Here is a 21,305-nt window from a genome sequence, read left to right as displayed (position 1 = left end):
GAATGCGGGTGGAGGATTGCCTCAGTGACGGGCGGCGCATCATGGAGGAAGAACAGGTGCCTTCTTCCATCTAGAGAAGGAGCCCAGCAGCAGCAGCAGCCTGTTCCTCACAGCGACCATCTTCCCGCGTGCGTACGCGTGATTATCTGCGTGATTCTTTATTATCTGCGGTTAGTACAGCATGTTTTAATGTGGAATAAAGCACATTTATATGCGGGAGAGTGGCTGCTCGGCTATAATCCCACCAGTGTGCTAATCAGACCTGCATAATGTTTATTTATATTGAGCTTAATTGATGGAGAATGTGATTAATATGCTGATAAATCAGGATTATTACATATCAAATTATATATTATCATTTAACAAATAACGTGTGTATAGAGGAAAGTGTTATTCATTATTATTACCATTATTTTAATAGCCAAGCAGCTTTCCCTAGGGCTGCACATAAGCTAGAGGTGTAGTCGCCCTCGTTTCAGAATGAAACAGTGAAACATCTAGGCGACGTTTTGAACGCGTTTATTATTGGATGTATTGCAGGTGAGCAGCAGCAGCAGTGTATGAACGTCAATCTGTGAATCTATTAAACAGTCGAGATGAAGCATTTCCTAAGGTAAGAACAGCTCTTACTCAAATAGCAGCTTCTGCCATCTTTATTATACATTCATGCATTTAGCTAATCTAATTGTCTATATTGCTAATATGTAATAATACTAATAATGTAAAACGAGGGCACTGATTTAAATAGGTTTAGATATGTTTGTATTGAGCCAGTGCTCTTTGTTACTGTGAACGTGCAGTGTGTGTAAATGAGACAAGGGCTAGGCAATGTGGTCCTAAAATAGTATCACAATATTTCAGGGTACTTTCTGAGATATTAACAATATTCTTGGCAAAAATCATTCCATGAAAGTACAGTGCCTGGAAAAATATTCAAACTTTTCCACATGTCAAATTTTATTCCCACAGCACTGTTCTTCCTGTGTCTGGGGACACTGTTGTGAAAAAAAAAGTTCCAGCTCTGTAAAAAATTAAGAGACCACTTCAGTTTCTGAATCAGTTTCTCAGATTTTGATTTTGCTATTTATAGGTATATGTTGGAGTAAAATTAACATTGTTTGTTTTTATTCTATAAACTACGGAAATAAAACATTTTGTAATTTAGAGCATTTATTTGCATAAAATGAGAAATGGCTGAAATAACAAAAAAGATGCAGAGCCTCAAATAATGCAAAGAAAACAAGTTCATATTCATAAAGTTTTAAGAAATCAATATTTCCTGTTTTTTAATCAGTTTTCTTCTCCTCCACCAGTCTTACACACTGCTTTTGGATAACTTACCTGGTGCAAAAATCGAAGCAGTTTCTTATTTTTTTTTCCAGAGCTGTATATATTATATAATATTATATTATATTATATTATATAAAATGATATTGCCATTTTAAGACCAATTTATGTCACTGATATAATGATGATATAATAGCCTAATAATGCAATTACACTCTTATAAAAAGCAATGCCCTCTTAATAGCTGATTAACTGGAATATAAACATCTTGCCCCACAACTAGCTGGGATGTTAAAAAATATATTCCATAAACGTTGAAAGTACCTTGTTTTGGACATTTGGGCTATTTAATTTATGTGAAGGTGAAAAAATTAAAATTTAGCCACCGGGTTCGGTGCATTCCTATTCCTTAAATAAACACATTGGGCAATATTGGGGCCTGCAAAAATGACTGAGGTCATGGCAACTAGTTGTATGATAATGTGACAGGACTAATTACAATATTACTATATTGTAGCTTCTCCTTTTCGTTTATTCCTCAGCCATTGTGAATTTAAAAGTTTTTGTTGAGCATCTGGTTAAAAGTAATCATCCACAGAAAGCTTGTGCAGTACCTGTTGTTGCTGTATGTCTTCTGCTTTTTGCTTTTTTATCTTTATAAATCTCCAACAGCTGCTAGAATCAACCCATGTTGTCTCTTAATGCACTTTTTTAATAATATGGCATTATGTTTTAATTGCACTCAGGTTCATTGGCTATAGGTGTTCTGTGTTTCAATGAGGAGGCGTGTCAGTCCCATGAGCCATGACTCTCAACATAACTCTCATCACCATTCGGACTCCAACAGGTCTAATCCTAGCGTAGTATAGAGACTTTTAGCTGCAGTGAATAGAAGAATAGATTGGTAGATGTTGGAATTAACAGATGGATGTATGGATGGATGAATGAATGAATGTGTAGTTGAATAGATGCATGAAGTCATTGACTTATGGTATATTGAATTTTCTACATCAATTATCTGTTTTTTTTAAGCTCCACTAAGCCTATAGGGGGCACTTTGTAGTTCTATAATTACAGACAACAGTACTGTATCTGTTTCACTTCATACTTTATTATTATTATCATCCTCTTTTCACCACTTCTTTCCACAGACTCTGTTCGTGAACTATTCTCTGTTCAGCAGTGACACTAAGGTGTTTAAAAACTCCAGCAGCACTGCTGTGTCTCATCCACTTGTAACAGCACAACACACACTAACAACTCATACACCACCACCACCATGCTAATCAGTGCTAATCACTGCAGTGCTGAGAATAAATAACCCAGCACCTAAATAATAATAATAGCTGAGAGAAACAGAGGGACTACAGTCTGTAAATATAGAACTACAAAGTGTCTTATATGCTCAGTAGCGTAGAAAAAGAGACAATAGGTGTAGAAACAAGGAGGTGGTCATAATGTTAAGCTTGATTGGTGTATAATAGCTGATATATATTAAATGATTTTAAAGTTAGCATTACATACATCTCTGGAAAAAAATAAGAGAACAAAAACGGATGAGTTTATTTGATTTTACCAAATTGAAAACCTCTGGAATATAATCAAGAGGAAGATGGATGATCACAAGCCATCAAACCAAACTGACCTGCTTGACTTTTTGCACCAGGAGTAAAGGCATAAAGTTATCCAAAAGCAGTGTGTAAGACTGGTGGAGGAGAACATGATGCCAAGATGCATGAAAACAGTAATTAAAAACCATGGTTATTCCACCAAATATTGATTTCTTAACTCTGAAAAAATGATCTTTATTAATATGAACTAGTTTTCTCTGCATTATTTGAGGTCTGAAAGCTCTGAATTGTTATTTCAGCCATTTCTCATTGTCTGCAAATGCTCTAAATGACAATATTTTTATTTGAAATTTGGTAGAAATGTTGTCTGTAGTTTATAGAATAAAACAACAATGTTCATTTTACTTAAACATATACCTATAAATAGCAAAATCAGAGAAATTGATTCAGAAGCTGAAGTTTTCCAGAGCTGTATTTTCTGCTTTGATTAAAAATAATAAAAATTTGTTTTACACTATGGACGTATAATTATTTTCCCAGGTTGATTATGTGATGTCAGGACCACACCAGCCTATTGGATGAGACTTTCAGAAACAACAGGAAATAATACATTACGATACAATTGAAACAATGCAATATATCATGATATCAGTATGTTTTCCAACCCCTACTGAGGAATGGATGACAGACTGTAGAAAACCTTCAGAAATATGTTAATTTGATAACTCTGCTGCTTTGACAGCGCAGTGACCCATTTCTTGTGGCGCTTCTCAGATTTACCACAAAATGTCATAATTGCTCTGGCCGGCCCATGGCCCACTTTACCTCTCTGTCCCAGATGAGCCTCTTTATGCTCTCTGAAAAACATGCGCTCACATTAGCAGCCTGTCACTAATATGATGGGATTGAAGAAGGCAAAATCCATTTCTCATCTACTGCATCTTCTGAAAGATCCCCAGCAGTGTTGACAGGACATATAATGCTGTTGATAACTGTGTCCTGCTACTATTCACACTGCTAATATGCAGCGAGTTCAGTGATCGTCCTGTGGGTTCTCTATTCTAGGAGAGAATACCCGGATGGTCTGGGCCTGTTAGACTCTCACTTTTCCTAAATCTAGGTTTTTCTGTAAGTCTCATGTATCTGTCTTTTTCTCTCTTTCTCCATCCGTCTCTCTCTCTCAGGGTGCTGACCCAGTTCCTGGTGTTTCTGTACTGTAAGTGTCTGTGGCGAGGCCTGAAGTTTGTCATCAGGAAGGTGACAGGACGATGCGAGCTACAGCGCATCTGTTACAACAACAAGCCTGGCGCTCGCCGGACCCTCAAGATCGGTACACAGAACATCGATAGGCTGTAGCAATAGACATGTTAAAGTCATTGAACCAGATGGTTATTGACTGCACATTCTGACCTTGTCTATCTTTTTTTGCAGAGTCATCGCTTAAGTGCTCTAAAAATGAGGTAAGTGACTTAAATTTTAGTCAAGATTATTGAAACACAACCTTTAACGGTTAAAGCAGAATTATGTAGCTTTAAAATTATTGTGAAGCTACACCGACTTATGTTATAAGGTAAACAGCATCTGTAGCATTGGCAGCCTAGGCTGTGCTAACTGCACTATGTGACTTTCTTGAAGCAGACAAGACAGTACAAGTCATATTTGTGTACTTTACTGCATATGTTTACATAGTGCTGGCCGATTTTCATAATTAATTTGGTTAAAATCGAATTACAGTTTTAATGCGATTTTCAAAATGGAGTAATCGTGATTTTACATACAGACATTTTATCTTTTAATCTAAAATATCCAAAAACGCTCCTCATTTCTGAAGTGTTTATCCATCTTACCTTGGTTACCGGCGCCTCCCACAGACTAACCTGCGCAAAAAAGAACTGAGCTCATACCAAAAAAAGTTTCAGCGCTTTTGACACAAACACCTGGTGGGATAAAGCATATATAACATTTTTTTTTTTTTTTTTTTTTACAGGTAAACCTAGTTTTTAACAATTTCTTTGTCATCTGTAGTCTGATTTTCAGTAGGGGGAAAAAAGTGATTCTAATCGAAAATCTGAATTTCTGTGAAAAAAATCAAAGATAATTTTTTAGGCCAAAATCACCCAGCACTACGTCTACATGCTTCTTTGGTTTCATGTGTGTCAGATCTCTCATCTTTGCAGAAACACATGCATCAGTGAACTTCCATTTTATGTTCTTTTTTCATTCATAAGGTTTTTGGATTATAAGGTGCATTTTAGAAACACTATAAGGAACTTCTAATTCATGATTGTTTGGGAAATTTAAGGATTTTAAGTGCACCTTGGTGCTAAAAGTATGGTTGCTGACTACTGCAATAGTCATTCCTTTTAGCCTGATTTGTTGAACTTTTAAAATGTGCCATTAGCCTGTCCAAGCTGTTATTTTTAATTTATTTGAATTACTCTGTATTGGCAGATACTTAAATAATCTGGCATTAGTATTATATCAGGAAAAAAGTAGTATCAATGCTTTCTTAATAATTACTTACTTTTCTACTTGTCTGCATCATCAGCTGCTGCAGAATGCTCTCAGTGTGCACCCGGACGCCGTTGAAAAGACCATAGATGATATCATGGCCCTGAAGAAAATCAACCTGGACACAAATCCACAGTAAGAAAACAGAGTTATGAGCAGAGTTATGAGCTCATGCTGTTATTTGCCACAAATGCGGAAATAAGGTTTTAAACCAGCTAAACGGAGATTCGCTCACATCTTTCCCCCAGGCTCGCCATCTCTCTCCAGGCCAGCCTGTTCCAGATTGTGGGCTACAGGAACCTGGTGCTGGAGGTGGAGAAGCTGCGCAGGGAACCATATGACTGTGAAAATCCAAAGCATGAGGAGATGTTAATGCAGGTATTCAAACTGACATACACTACACCATATTAAATATGAACTGTTCAGTGTTTTGGGGGCTGAATCTGATTACCAGTCGTCTTTCAGCTCGATCAGCTGATCATCAATAATGATTGGTCAGACTTTGCCTTTTAAAATTAGACACATTAAAAACACTGTGGAACTCAGATACCTGAAAATTCCCATACAGAACTGCACTGTGGAGCTTATCAAGCACTAATACTCAAAGTTAAGTTTCAAAGTTTATTTTATTCAGAAGTTTATTCGTCACATACATAGTATTACAATGTACAACTTGCAGTGAAATGCTAAAATATAAAACACAAAAAAAATTATATATATATATATATATATATATATATATATATATATATATATATATATATATATATATATATATATATATATATATATATTATAAGCTAAAACAATTTTGTCAAAAAAATAAAATAAAAAATAGCTATATACAGTGATGGTCAATAAAACATGAACAGAAATATATACAGCTCTGGAAAAAATTAAGAGACCACTTCAGTGTCTGAATCAGTTTCTCTGATTTTTTTTTTTCCTTGTTGTGAAATACAGTAGGTCTCTCTGAGTTGTTCATGCATGCAGCACATGAAAATGTTCTGTTTACATTAGTTAAAAGTAAAAATTCACCCCAGGGTTTTGTTCCAACTGTGTGGGCGGCTCTGCTGCGGCTCAGCCAACAAAACCCCGGGGTGGATTTTTACTTTCTGGACCTGGACTACCCACCTCTGTGTCAAGTCAAGTCAAGTCAAGAGGCTTTTATTTTCATTACATCAGAGTACAGGTACACAGTGTAGTGAAATTACGTTCCTCCGGAACCATGGTGCAACATAGAACAACAAGCAACAGACAACATAAAGTGCAGGAGTGACGACAGTGCAACATAAAACTATAACACTAAATAACAATAAATACAATAAATACAAAAGACGAGACAATTTAAAGACAGGACAGTGCAGTACCGATATGGTATAATAGAGTGTTTAGTGAGGATAAGGTGCAGAGATGTGTAACATACTGTAACAAATAGAACATATATAATCACAGCAGTTACTGAGGTAGAGAGTTTATAGTTTTTGAGAGTGCAGCAAATTTTCCTGATAGGAATAAAGACATTTCAGTCTCTGTGTGCTGAGTGTGTGTGTGTGGGTGAAGTTTAGTCTTTGTGTGTAAGGGGGGGGGGGGTTCAGTTTTGTGTGAGTGTGTTGGGTGTGTGGTGGGTGGGGTGGGGTTCAGCTCTGTCTCTGTGCGTTGAGAAGTCTGACTGCCTGGTGGATGAAGCTGTTGCAGAGTCTAGTAGTGTGTAAGTAACTATAGGTTTACATAGGATCTCCGGTGGATTTGGCATTTTACAGAGCCTCTAAGACTAGGTCAGTGGCTGAACTGCACTTAGCAGGGCATAATTACACATGTTGTAAAGTAACATATAACATTGCAAAGACTGTTATTAGTGTAAAAATCTCTTTATTTTAAAACTTTTCTAACTGTTGTCCGTTTCGCTACCTCCTGGTGTCGTAGTGCTGTTAGCCAATCAGAGGCGATATGTTTGCATGCATGAATATTTATGAGCAAGAGCCGAAATCCTATAGTTTTTTTTCCCCACTCCTCCACTGGACTAAAGCAGCGTTATACCGGATCACCACATAAACCAGCTCACATGCTATTCATTTATTTTAGAGACCACAACTAGACATTTTAAAATAAATGAAAAAATGTAGAATGAGACCTTTAACTATTTATGTATCTGATCATTCTCTCTCTTTCTCTCATATCTAGTTGTGGAAGGCACTCCGCCCCGAGTCTGCCCTCACTGGGCGCATCTCTAAGCAGTGGTGTGAGATTGGTTTCCAGGGCAGTGATCCCAAAACTGATTTCAGGGGCATGGGTCTGCTGGGTCTGCACAACCTGCTGTGAGTTTCTGCTCTCTCTCCTTCACACCCAATGTGTAGCAAATACAGAGATATGGTGGCTGTTAGCCGAGCTGGCAGCACTGTAATAAGTTTGTCATTTTTTAATGCTGGATAATCAGAGGTTGTAGCCCTTTTATACCCTGTTTTCTTTGCTGTAATAGGTACTTTGCAGAACATGACAAAGCCACGGCTCTTCAGGTTCTCCATGACTCTCTGCAGCCCAAGCACAGGTCAGATTCTCCACATCTTACTATACAGTGTAATATAAACTCTAATAATATAAACTCTCAAGGTATAAATTACAAGAATCAGAGAACATTAAATTAATGGTTTAGTAAAATATATATATATATATATATATTTCTTCAGTATTGCTCCTGTAACACAAACTACATAACCATATACTATCATACACCAGTTCCATCCTTACAGTGTAATGGCTAAGTATTGATGTTCATTCAGGTCTATTTTGGTGAATAACACTTTCTCTTCAGGCATAAACTCAGTCTTCCTCACCTGTTTCAGTTTCAGACATTATCCACGCTTATCACGTTTTTTTTACAGCTGTGTGACTGTCCGGACATTACGCATTGGTGTCTGTGGAAGAGCTTTGATGCACATCACCCGCTCACACATTTAGCATGCTTTTTTTCTCACCACACGTCACGCATACCAACACGTTCCTTTTCTTTTTTTTTCTCCTTTATTTCTCGTCATCACTTTGTCATGTGCAGGACCATTTCTAAAGAGGAAGCCAGGTACTCCATCTTTTCTCTCTCAGTAAGAACTCCATTTTGTCATTTTGCATTAATCTAATCGCTGTATTTCTTTCCCTTTATCTCGTAATCTTCAATCTCACCTCACCCTATACACAAGGCATTATGCTCCATTAACGTAACGTTGGTTAGTAGCTGTGAATGATTTCTTCCTTCTCCTCTCGTCTCATTCTTGTGTTAAGTATGTCTCTGTCAAATCCGGCATGTTTTTTTCTCTGTATGTAATATGAGTGTTTAAAAAGCTGTTGAAGGACACGACTGTATGAATATAGACTATTAATTTAATACTTTCGTTTGCCTACAGTAAGATGAGCAAAGCGGATTGGGAAAAGAAGAAGTTTGACAAAGCAATCGGGTAAGTTCTACCTACCGACAAATAGAAAAAGTAGTAGGTATTAAATTACCCTTGTCCAAAGATGAGAGAGACCAAAACTGTCAGATAATACTGAAACATAGCCTATTGATTTTGCCATCTCTGTATGTTATGCTACATGGCTTTTGTGAGCCATCACAGTGACATAAACTAGCTAACCAGATTTTTTTTTTTTTTACATTATAAACCTGTCATAAAACACAATCCACACATTTCATTTGGAGGCAAAATAACAATAATATTTTTTATACGTCAAAGAACAACAAACAGTTGCCAGAAAAAGTATGTGAACCCTCACTCTGAATGTTAACATGTTGTGTTCAATAAAACCATGCAAACATATAATTGTTTGTGTGGTATTAGTTTAAGCAGACAGTGTTTGTGTGATATGGTGGGTCCCCACACCAATCACCAACTATGCTGAAAGACAATTTTTAATATTTAATTAGGCAGGTTACCCCTGCTACTTACCGGCTTCCTTATGGAGTGGCAGCGCGCGGGTCACCCAGCTTTTATACCCTTAATGGGGTGGGAAGAAACCTTTGGTGCCGGGGGGGGGTTCCAGATTACCTGTGGGGGAAAAAGCAGAATTGTTAATTAAATGTGTATGTATATGTGTGTATTATACTTACCTGTCCTATAAGTCCTAGTATGTCGTATGAGTGAAGATAACCGGTTATGTGTATATTTGTTATATGTGTAATTGTTGGTAGCTGTTTCACCCATGTACTCTTTTGGTTTAGCCCGGGGGGTATTTAAGGGGTATAGGGTGAGCATTACGGGAGGAGAGGTAGATTGAGTTCTCTGAGACGGACATGTTTGCTGGAGTTAAAAAGCTTAAGAACTCTATTAAGGACTGGGTTAGCGTTCTTACCCTTAAGTCTTAACTAGTGGTAGCATTACCCACTTATCTCTGCCTACTCCTAAAAATAAGTGTATATAGTGTGTTGTATTGTTTTTTTTTGTTTTTTTTTTGTCAATAAACTGTTATAGCTGAACAGTTTACAACTGCTCCAAGCGCCTCCTTTGCCTTTACGACGCTATTCGACAGCGGTACCTCCTGACCACACCACCCTCACTACCACAAATGGTGGCAGTGGTTTAAACTGCAAATGGTTACAGCCATCTGTACCTGTTGAAAGCGCGAAAACACTTCATCGCGGAAGTCGTCGGCGAGGAGCAGCGCGGATCACGGGACACCTGGGCTCCGTGAAGCGGCATTAATTCCTGGTGCACACTAGAGAGGGACCTCGGGCAGAAGGCGACGCGCTCAAAGCAGAGGAAGTAGTTTTGGGAGCTTCAGAATAAAAGTCCTGATGCTAGACGCACGAGCGGCACGTCAGTAGAGCCAAAGCCCGTACAGACTCTTATTATGGAAACCAGAAGGGATCCATCCGGGAGAAGAGTCGACTCTCGCGAATCGAACAGCGGGAAAGAAGCGACTCCCGAGAGCGATCATAGCGGTACAGCGGCAAGCGTGCAAACAAATCCGGCAGCGCCTAACTTGGATCAGCTCGCAACTATGTTCCAGGTTTTCATGCTTCAACAACAAGAACGGGACGAGTTATGGAGAAAAGAAGCGGGTAAACAAGAACAGAGATGGCGTTCATTACAGCACCAGTTCACGCTTCTACAGCAGATGACTCGCGCCGAGAGCCATTCAGCCGACGAAGGAGGAGCAGCAGCAGCATTACCTGGCAACTCTACACAGATACTCCGACACAGCGGAGCTGCGGCAAGCGGGAGAGAAGGAGTACAAGCTTCGAACCAAGACAGCGTGAGTCCACACACAACATTCAGGCCAGCACCAAGGCTGCCTGATTTGAAAGAAAGTGACGATATTGAGCATTATCTGGCCATGTTCGAGAGAATCGCACAGACCGCAGGCTGGCCACCTGAGGAATGGACATTACATCTAGTTCCAGCTCTTGAAGGCAAGGCCAGAGAAGCATATATCTCCATGGACACTGTGGACATCAGCAGCTACGCCAAGGTAAAAGAAGCAATACTCCAAAAGTTTGAAATAAATAAGGACACATACAGGCAGCAATTCAGACATGCCCACATCAAACCCAAAGAGACTCCAAGAGAGCTACACTGCAGGCTGAAAGGACTGTATGAGAAGTGGATCAGACCGAAGGAGAAATCCAAAGATGAAATCGGCGATGCCATCGTTCTGGAACAGTTCCTGAGTGTGTTGAACCCGGAGTTGAGACGCTGGATTATAGAACGCAGTCCTGAGTCAACAGCCAGAGCCGTGGAGTTGGCGGAGGTGTTCATTACAGCGCGACGGTCGGATGAAGACTTCAACTTCAACAAGGGTAGAAGCAACCAGCCAGCAGAGAAGCCAGGTAAGTCTGATGGTGATTTTGGTAAATGTCTTAATGCCTATACCAAAAATAGCAACGTAGAAGGTCGCTGGCAGAAAGCTAAAGCTAAAACGGGCTATGGTAGCGGATACAGCTATAGCAATAGCAGAGTGCAGCAGCCTAATACTACGGTTAAATGCTATAATTGTGGCCAACAGGGCCATAAGAGCAGGGAGTGTCCAGCGGTAGATCGCAGTGCTAGTAAACTGTGTTATGTACCTAAACCGGACAGGAAAGGTGAAGTTGCACCAAACATGGACACAGTTATTACCGTCATAATCGGTAAACGAACCCATAAAGCTTTAATAGACACAGGAGCCAGTCAAACCCTGATCACCAAACAAAGCTTACCAGGACCCCAAATATTTCACGACAGCAAGTTAAGAGTTAAATGCGTACATGGGGACGAGAGAACTTACCCTACTACTGACGTGAAAATTGAGATAAAGGGACAGGCCTATATGCTCAAGGTGGGGGTGGTAGATAGACTGCCTTACGACGTGATCCTGGGTAGAGATGTTCCGATTTTATTAGATCTGCTTAGTGAAAATAGTGTCACGGCTAGTGTATATGCGGTCACTAGACAGCAGACTAAGTCGAGTGAAAGTGCTGAGAACAAGCAAAGGGCAGAACAGCTGCCATTCTCTACAGCATGTCGTGTACGTAAGAGCAAAAGAGAAAAGCGGCAGGCCAAGGTCAGAGGTACTAGGGTGGAGGAGCAACTGTCTGTACCGAGCTTGGAGGATCCAAAATTCCCAGCTGATATTGGTAGCTTACAGAAGACAGATGAAACCCTTAAAATACTCTTTAATAGGGCCAGCAAAAGTAAACACCAGCAAAATGGTGATGTTCAGTTTGTGCTAGAGGATGAGAAACTGTATAGGGTCAAAAGTAATCAGCAACTCTTAGTCATCCCAAAAGCACTAAGATCAGAGATTTTAGACCTGGCACACACCAGTGAATGGGCAGGTCATTTAGGCCAAAATAAAACAGTAGACCGGATCTTGAGTAGGTTTTACTGGCCAGGCGTGTATAAGGATGTAGTAGAATACTGCAAAAAATGCAAAGCGTGCCAATTAACCGCCCCCTCCAACAAGTCGGATAGAGTGCCATTAGTCAGCTTGCCAATAATTGAGGTTCCATTCTCAAGAATAGCAATGGACATTGTAGGACCATTACCAAAGAGCCAACAAGGTAATAGGTACATTCTGGTGATATGCGACTACGCCACCAAGTATCCAGAGGCTTTTCCTCTGAGAAAAGTTAAAGCCCGTCAAGTAGTGAACGCATTGATCCAATTAATCTCTAGGGTGGGGATACCAAAAGAGATAATTACTGACCAAGGCACTAATTTCACATCCAAACTAGTAAGCGAGGTGATGGCACTGCTAGGCATTAGAGGCATTAGGACTAGTCCTTATCACCCTCAGACTGATGGCCTTACTGAGAGATTCAACAAAACTCTCAAACACATGTTGAGAAAATTTGTCTCAGATACAGGATCTGACTGGGACAAGTGGCTTCCGTACCTGCTCTTCGCGTACCGGGAGGTACCACAGTCATCTAGTGGATTCTCACCATTTGAGCGGCTCTTCGGACGAGAGGTGCGAGGACCCCTAGATGTGCTGAAAGAAGCTTGGGAGGGTGAGAAGCCAGAGCTGCAGCTGAACATCCTGTCGTACGTCAGGAGGATGAGGGACAAGATGGAGAAGCTGAGCATGCTGGTGAAAGGTAACATGGAGCAAGCACAAGCCAATCAGAAGAAGTGGTATGATGCAGCTTCAAGAAAGAGAGAGCTGAAGGTGGGGGAACAGGCACTCATCCTGCTGCCAACATCTGATACCAGCCTCCTAGCAAAGTGGCAAGGTCCGTATGAGGTGACGAAGCGGCTGGGGCAGACAAACTACGAGCTCTACCTGCCTGATCGGAAGAAGACCACCCAGACCTTCCACATCAACATGCTGAGGCGCTGGCAAGATGGGGCGACCTCTGAGCAGTTATGGCTGAGGGCTGTAGAGGACGAGGAGGAGTGTGAAGAACAGTACTTCCCTGGAGCTCAAGAAGGTACAGAGTCAGTATCACTCTCTCACCTTTCACACCAGCAACAACAAACACTGCAACAAGTCATCCCAGAGGGACTGTTCAAGGAAGAGCCGGGGCGCACAGACCTGACTGAGCACTCCATCAAGCTGAATAAGACAGAACCAATCAGACAGACCAGCTGCAGAGTTCCAGCAAGACTCATCCCGAACCTGAAAAAAGAAGTCCAAGACATGCTGGACATGGGGGTGATCGAACCTTCGACCAGCGAATGGTGCAGTCCAGTGGTCCTGGTTCCAAAAAAGAATGGAGAGCTGAGATTTTGTGTGGACTTTTCCAAGCTGAACAGTGTCTCTGCATTTGATCCATATCCCATGCCACGAGCTGACGAACTGGTGGAACGGCTAGGAAGGGCCAAGTACCTGACGACATTGGATATGTGCAAGGGATACTGGCAAGTGCCATTGGATCACCAGTCAAGGAAGCTGACAGCATTTCGAGCACCCAGTGGACTATATCAGTTCACGGTAATGCCGTTCGGTCTGCACGGGGCTGCAGCAACCTTCCAGCGACTCATGGACAGAGTACTGAGGCACATGGAGGACTTCACCGCGGCCTACATTGACGACGTTGTCATCTACAGTGAGTCGTGGGCTGAGCACGTGGAGCATGTGGCTCGGGTGCTCACAAAGCTGAAAGAGGCAGGGCTTACCATCAACCCAGAGAAATGCAGCATGGCACAGCCTGAGGTCTCTTACCTGGGATATGTCCTGGGAAACGGAGTACTACGCCCTCAAGTTGACAAGGTGGAGGCAGTTCGGAACACCCCGATCCCCACAACGAAGAGGCGGGTCCGATCCTTCCTGGGTCTTGTGGGGTGGTACCGGAGGTTCATCCCGGACTTCTCCAGTGTTGCAGCACCTCTCACAGAGCTCACAAAGAAAGATCATCCGCAAAAGGTGAAGTGGACACCGGAGTGTGACCAGGCTTTTGAGACACTGAAGTCACGATTGTGTTCAGCACCTGTGCTATGGAGTCCAGACTGGGAGCGGCCGTTTTTGGTGCAGACGGATGCATCAGGAGTTGGCCTGGGGGCAGTGCTTCTGCAAGGTGATGGTGATGAGCAGCACCCGATCCTGTACATCAGCAGGAAGTTATTCCCCAGGGAAAAGAACTACTCCACGATTGAGAAAGAGGCGCTCGCAATTAAGTGGGCCTTGGACTCTCTCAGATATTATCTGGTGGGGCAGGCTTTCACTTTAGAGACTGACCATCGTGCATTGCAATGGATGCGGCGCATGAAAGACAGTAACGCCCGAATCACCAGGTGGTATTTGTCACTGCAACCGTTCAAATGTGTGGTCAAATATCGCAAAGGGACACAAAATGTCACAGCGGACTACCTTTCTAGAGATTCAGAAGGGCTCTGAACATAAGGGGGGGGGTGTGTGATATGGTGGGTCCCCACACCAATCACCAACTATGCTGAAAGACAATTTTTAATATTTAATTAGGCAGGTTACCCCTGCTACTTACCGGCTTCCTTATGGAGTGGCAGCGCGCGGGTCACCCAGCTTTTATACCCTTAATGGGGTGGGAAGAAACCTTTGGTGCCGGGGGGGGGTTCCAGATTACCTGTGGGGGAAAAAGCAGAATTGTTAATTAAATGTGTATGTATATGTGTGTATTATACTTACCTGTCCTATAAGTCCTAGTATGTCGTATGAGTGAAGATAACCGGTTATGTGTATATTTGTTATATGTGTAATTGTTGGTAGCTGTTTCACCCATGTACTCTTTTGGTTTAGCCCGGGGGGTATTTAAGGGGTATAGGGTGAGCATTACGGGAGGAGAGGTAGATTGAGTTCTCTGAGACGGACATGTTTGCTGGAGTTAAAAAGCTTAAGAACTCTATTAAGGACTGGGTTAGCGTTCTTACCCTTAAGTCTTAACTAGTGGTAGCATTACCCACTTATCTCTGCCTACTCCTAAAAATAAGTGTATATAGTGTGTTGTATTGTTTTTTTTGTTTTTTTTTTGTCAATAAACTGTTATAGCTGAACAGTTTACAACTGCTCCAAGCGCCTCCTTTGCCTTTACGACGCTATTCGACAGCGGTACCTCCTGACCACACCACCCTCACTACCACAGTTTGTCTATTGTTGTGACTTAGATGAAGATCAGAACACATTTAATGACCAATTCATGCAGAAATCCAAGTAATCCCAAAGGGTTCACATACTTTTTCTTGCAACTGTATATAGCAAAAAACAATTTTTTTTAAGTTTCCAAAGAAATGATATACCATATTTTTCTGAATATAAGACGCACTTAAAATCATTTAATTTTCCCCAAAATCGACAGTGAACCTTTTCTATGAATTCTACCAGTTCAGAGGCGAGTATACTATACTGTAGTATACACGTTTACTGTATTGAAATAAGTTTCATGGGACAAACCCCTAAATGATAGCGCCCTGGGTTACTGGAACACTTAGTACTCGTTCCTCAGTCTAGCGATATTGTGCAGCATTTACATACTGCTAGCGCTGCGGTTAGCAGCTAATGCTAATGATGCTGCATCTAGCCTTAGTGCTGGACAAACTTCACTAAAACATATAATAAAACATCTAAGCCTACTGTCAATAGACAAAAGCACTTTAATCACCCAAATAAACAGTTTTCAGAAGAGAAATCTGTGTAGATTAATATCCGTTAGATTTTGAAAGAAAATTTTTTTTTTTTTTAAGAATTACAGTCTTATTTAGGTGCTCACTTTGATGTAGGCATCCTTACTAGTTGTCGCTTAATGCACATTATAATCTGGTGTGCCTTATAAGTATGAAAATAGACCAGAAAACAGACGTTCATTGATAATGTGCCTTATAATCTGAAAAATATGGTAATAAATGATATAAATAGGTTATTCAGTTATTCTCACAACTGTTTTATTGGAAAGAAGATGATTTTAGTCGCCAGGATTTCCCTTATTCCCACAGTTTTCCTCTTTGACAGCACTAAAGCAGTAGCCCAGATTCCTGCATGTGTTACAGCTCTGGATTGATGTAAATCCTGCAGTCTGCTCAGAAGCCATTAGCGGCGGCTGGGTGGTGGGTAGAAGTCTGTCTGGATGGCTGGTTGTGTGTCTCCACACTCCAGGCTTTGTGTGAGGATTTAAAACAGGGCACTGCTGCCCGAGCCTGTCATCAGCTTTCAGCATGCATTAGCACTGATGTGCACCATGGAGACTGCGTATCACGCATCCACACAAACACACACACACACAAGCCTGCACTCACATACGGTCAGAAGCTACACAGACTACAGCAACACAAAGGGACAAATGGAACTGAAATGGACCACACACAGCAAGGGCACAGTCATTAGCCATGTGGCCATATCACATTTATTTATATATTTCTCTACATCAAACGCAGCTGCAGCACAGCACTAGGAAACAGAAGATGCTGGTCTTTGGTCTCCACTCTGCCCCAGGCCACTGAGCTCTGTGTGTTTTTCTGCAGATTCTCCTTCGCCATCGTTGGCATCAACATCACGGACCTGGCCTACTCTCTGCTGGTGAGCGGAGCGCTGAAAACCCATCTCTACAACGTGGCTCCAGAGATGCCCAGCCTGGTGCACTTCCAGCAGACCTTCTGTACGTCTCATTTTTTAAAATATATTATTATTTGTTATACTTACACTGTAAGTTTCCAGTAAATTAAGTTTCCAGTAAATTAACAGCAATGTTAATGTTAGATGTTTTAAAGGGGCTTATTTATAGGGTTTTATGGGGTGTTCTCAACTAAGTGAAAGCATATATTTGCTCCAATTTATTGAGTAGATTCTATACATAACTTTTTTACAGCTTATAATTGGGTAGAATTAAGGAAGCTTCTGCTTGTGGTAGATTTATGTGTTTTGCCTCGTGCCAACAGTGAATTCCTGGGAAAAGTCTTAAATATAACCCCCAATTTTACCCTCATGTCACTATTTGTTACACTTGAGGAGATACAGTACTGCACAAAAGATTTAGGCACCTGTGAGGTTACTATAAAATTATAATTTTAAAGCATCCTTTCTTCAGTTTTGGCTTCAACCTCCTGCCGTATGTAAGCATTTTTTTTGTTTTGTTTAGCTATATTTAGTGATGTAAACACAGCTCAGAAATCTAGAAGGTAGATTACTTTTAATTTATATTAAAATATGGATCAGACATTGATACTTTCAGCATTTTCCTCTGTTTCTGTCTCTTACAAACATATTGCTGCTTTTTTAAAGTGTGCTATTTTACTGCCTATTCAATCCCCCTGTTCATCTCCTCATGAAGATTTTATATTTTGTATTGATGTTTTAAATTTAACAATCTGTGACCTGTAAACGGAGATTAATTATTATTTTGTTTAGCAATAAACAATCATAGAGTAAATACAAATACCTTTAATACAGAATTTGATGATTTTACATGACTGTGCACTTTGCAGCAGAGCATTAAGGAGAAATCTGGAACTAATCAACTTTGTTCTTCAGACTAGACCACAGCATGTGACCTGCAATCAGTGTTTAAAGAACTAAAATATGGATACAGTTTATAATTTTACTTTTACATTTTACTTTGGTTGCAGAAAATATGCTTGTGATTAGGGCTGCAACGATTAGTCGATATAATCAACAACGTCGATTATTTAAATTTGTCGACTACAAATTTCAGTCAACTAATGGATAATTTGTAACAGTCCTGCATTACACAAAGTGCTGGAGACAGAAGACACTTTGTCTGTATCTTCAAAAGCACCCAAACACAACAGATTACATATTTATTCACTAAATATCAGTACCCTCCTCGTTTAAACAACGTGGACATTTAAATGCCTTTTAAATCTCATGTTTAACCTTTTTTTTTGTTGTTGTTTTTAGAGATGGAGGACATGGCAGAAATAATCGTTGACTAATCGACTAATCGAAAAAAAAATTATCATCAGATTAGTTGATTACCAAAATAATCATTAGTTGCAGCCCTACTTGTGATGCCATTAATAATAGCTGTTCATGTCATTTTTTTATTTTTTTTTTTTACACTAACAAAAGCTTAAAAAAAGATAAACACTTAATTTCAGAAGAAAAACAATGAATGATTAACTGCCCCATTACTTTAAACACTCTAAACTGCATCTAATAAAATTTGTTATCTGTTTTTTTCTCCTCAGGCTATCTGATGCAGGAGTTCCACAGGTTCTGGATCGAGGAGGACCCGAGTGACATCATGGAGTTCAACCGTGTGCGCACCAAGTTCCACAAGCGCATCCTGAAGCAGCTGAAGAACCCAGACATGGCACTGTGTCCCCATTTCACTGCCTCCGACCTTCACCTGGTCAACCTGTAGCTGCTCATATGATCCCTGACCCCATCCATCAATCTGTAGCCGTCCATCTGTCCATCTACTTTATCTATCTACCCTCTGAACCCTGAGATCATCTTATCTCACCTCATCTCCCCATCCTTTCTTCAGATTCTGTCCATCTTCATCACTAGCTTCTTCTCATCACTGCCAACTGTGGAGTCTGTACCACACACACACACACACACACAAAATATCAATATGACAGTATTCATGCCTGAACAGCCCCCCTCTCACACACACACACACACACACACACACACACACCTGCCCAGATGTGTAGTTAGCTCAGATCACCAGCACTGAAGACCATGGTGATTGTAATAGTGCGCCACTGCACCGTAGTAGAGTATAGTGAACATTAACAGCACTGATTGTAAGGTATATTGCCGATAGTCAGCATGATGTTTAGCGTCTCCCGCCGTGTTTATCTGAGGTATTCAGCATTGCGCATAGATGATAGAGCTCCCTATCAACCAGTAGGTGGAGTCGTCAGTCCACGTACAGTAGAGAAGCGTTCACACGGCCAGTAGGAACAGCTTGCATTGAACTTAAATGCATTTATAGAGATAAGTGGTCTTTAATACATAGACTGTCTAACTGTAGCAGCAGTATTTCAACAGCGCAGGACATTCGCAGAAGAAATCAGACATGTGACATATGGGAACAAAGCATGCCTGTTCAGGCTAAATGGAATAGAAACATCTTTTCAGCTGTTAATAATGTGACCATTCACTCGTAACTCACCGCCATCTGTAATTTTTACATTTTTCTGTCCAGATATAAAGCAGAAAGCGTTTTGTTGTCGAGAAGTGGAGCTTAAAACCATTATATTTACTTGCCAAAATGGTAAAGAAGAAATGTGAGCATTTTTGTGAATGTGATGCACAACTCACAATGATTGTTTTCAACACTCTGTGTGTGTTTTTGGTGTTAATGTACACAAAAAAAGAAAATCGTCATTGAATGTTACTTTTTTATTATTATTTGAGCCACCAAAGCAATAAGCAGAAGTCTGGAACATTTTTTGTATCGTTTTTGCAGTTTTTTTGCACTGCTGGTGCCTGTCGTACCTAGCTATTCTTAGTTATTTAGACAGTTATAAGCAGTATTTAACTCTAAAGCCCATTAAAGCCCATTTCACACAGAATGCTGCTTGTTTTTCCACACATGGTTTCTGATTGTCTGGCTTACAAATATAGGAAAGCTGCACTTTTTGGTTTGTGTATCACTTACATTATAATAAAATGGTTTAAAATGTTTTACAGTAATTAGCTTATAATAAGGGGAGTATAGCTAAATAAAATCTAAAACATTTCAGCTTCAGTAATTTCAGATATAGGTGTTTGTTGATATGTTCATTGGATTAAATTGCACATTTAGCACCCAGAGAAAGAGAACGCTCTCCTATGTAGTGAGTGCTGTGTGCTATATAGAGCTATATGGGTTAGCGGTAAGCTGCTAGCTTGTGTGTACGGCTCCCCCCTCATTCGTATTTTTCAGCAAATGGCATGTGGTTTGTGTAGGAGATTAAAAATCTATATATTTTAATGTTTTAGTGTTATTTTTTATTTAAACTCCTTTTAGGCTAAATAATATATGTATATATATACATACACGTTGTTTGTTAACAATGTTTAAGGTATACGCTACTATTAAAATTTACACACAAAAGGCGTATTTATATTTAATATTTTAGCTCAATTTTACATGCTCAGCCACGTTTTTAACAGTTTACGTCACGGTTTAGAGGGTGTTATTGGTGGGGAAACTTGTTTTTCTGATAAAATCGACACTATGTGAGTGCAGCATACTACTAATAATAGGGCGACCTCCAAGGAATTAGACGTATTAATCAGTTAGCGATATGTAGACACCTAAATTTGTTTATATTGATGATTGTGTATATATTTTAGTATCCTTGCTGCTGCAGCTAAAAACCAGCTTTTGCTAAAAGCTAGTTTTGGATGGTTTAAGTTGGTTTTTGATGGTTGAAGTGGTTTAAAAGCTTCTAGCTAAGCTAAGGTATGCTATGGTAAGCTTGCTAGTGGTTGTTAAGCTTAAGACCAGCTAAACCATCTTGTCAAGAAGCTTGATTAGATTGAGTGTAACTGCAAACATAGTACTGTTTAAAAGTCTTAGTCCAGCACAGACTAGTGGTTTGCTTTGACAATCTGATGCTATTTGAGCTAACAAGTTATTGTACGGTATTGTAGCATCATTGGGGTGGAGTAAGATGGACCAGGCCATTGTCCTATTTAGCAAATTTACTTAAAGGAGAACTCTGGTGTAAAATTGACTTTTGTTGTAGTAAAACATGATAAAAAAACTTACCTTTGATGAATAGCACACATCCGTTCTCCCACAGCGTTCAGAGATCCAGAAATTTTATGTACACTCCTCATAGCGTAGATTTTAATAAGCTTCTTGTGCACTTTTTAATTTATTAATGCTTCGTTTTAAATGTCAGGGCTCTCCGGATTCTAGCAAGGAGGTGTGGAGCTACTTTGAGCTGGATAACGGTGGAAAAAGCGATTTATCGGGACAAATTATGCCGCGTGTCACCCAGTCTGAAGGGTTTTTGGACAAACTGTTAAAATTTCTGGATCTCAGAACGCTGTGGGAGAATGGAGGTGTGCTATTCATCAAAGGTAAAAACTTTT

The 21,305-nt window shown here is 40.2% G+C and overlaps 1 protein-coding gene and 1 long non-coding RNA gene across 3 annotated transcripts in view; both read left to right on the top strand.

The window, feature by feature from the left end:
- LOC125782453 (uncharacterized) overlaps nt 1-20,927 on the top strand; it is a 110,920-nt gene extending 89,993 nt beyond the window's left edge. Inside the window, exon 2 of the long non-coding RNA XR_007425141.1 lies at nt 20,620-20,927. This is a non-coding gene — a long non-coding RNA (uncharacterized LOC125782453). The remainder of the gene's footprint in view (nt 1-20,619) is intronic.
- Nucleotides 28-19,774, top strand: elmod1 (ELMO/CED-12 domain containing 1). 2 transcript variants are annotated; one of them, XM_049466564.1, is made up of 12 exons: nt 28-170; nt 541-613; nt 4,043-4,188; nt 4,290-4,318; nt 5,407-5,504; nt 5,618-5,747; nt 7,554-7,687; nt 7,849-7,917; nt 8,422-8,445; nt 8,768-8,818; nt 16,769-16,902; nt 18,452-19,774. In XM_049466564.1, exons 2-12 carry the CDS (start codon nt 597-599, stop codon nt 18,625-18,627), a joined length of 1,008 nt encoding a protein of 335 aa, XP_049322521.1. In that variant the 5' UTR covers nt 28-170; nt 541-596; the 3' UTR covers nt 18,628-19,774. The 2 variants fall into 2 exon arrangements, with proteins under 2 accessions (XP_049322521.1, XP_049322522.1); XM_049466565.1 differs by lacking the exon at nt 8,422-8,445 and having other exon boundaries at nt 29-170.
- Nucleotides 20,928-21,305: the final 378 nt, after the last annotated feature.

This window comes from Astyanax mexicanus, chromosome 17 (assembly GCF_023375975.1).
Source record: "Astyanax mexicanus isolate ESR-SI-001 chromosome 17, AstMex3_surface, whole genome shotgun sequence".
NCBI lineage: Eukaryota > Metazoa > Chordata > Actinopteri > Characiformes > Acestrorhamphidae > Astyanax > Astyanax mexicanus.
This window is presented reverse-complemented; position numbering and strand designations above follow the sequence as displayed.

Coding starts and splice junctions, on each gene's coding strand:
- elmod1 (XM_049466564.1), top strand. Junction 4,319..5,406: donor TTAAGTGCTCTAAAAATGAG/GTAAGTGACTTA, acceptor CTGCATCATCAG/CTGCTGCAGAATGCTCTCAG. Junction 8,819..16,768: donor AAGTTTGACAAAGCAATCGG/GTAAGTTCTACC, acceptor GTTTTTCTGCAG/ATTCTCCTTCGCCATCGTTG.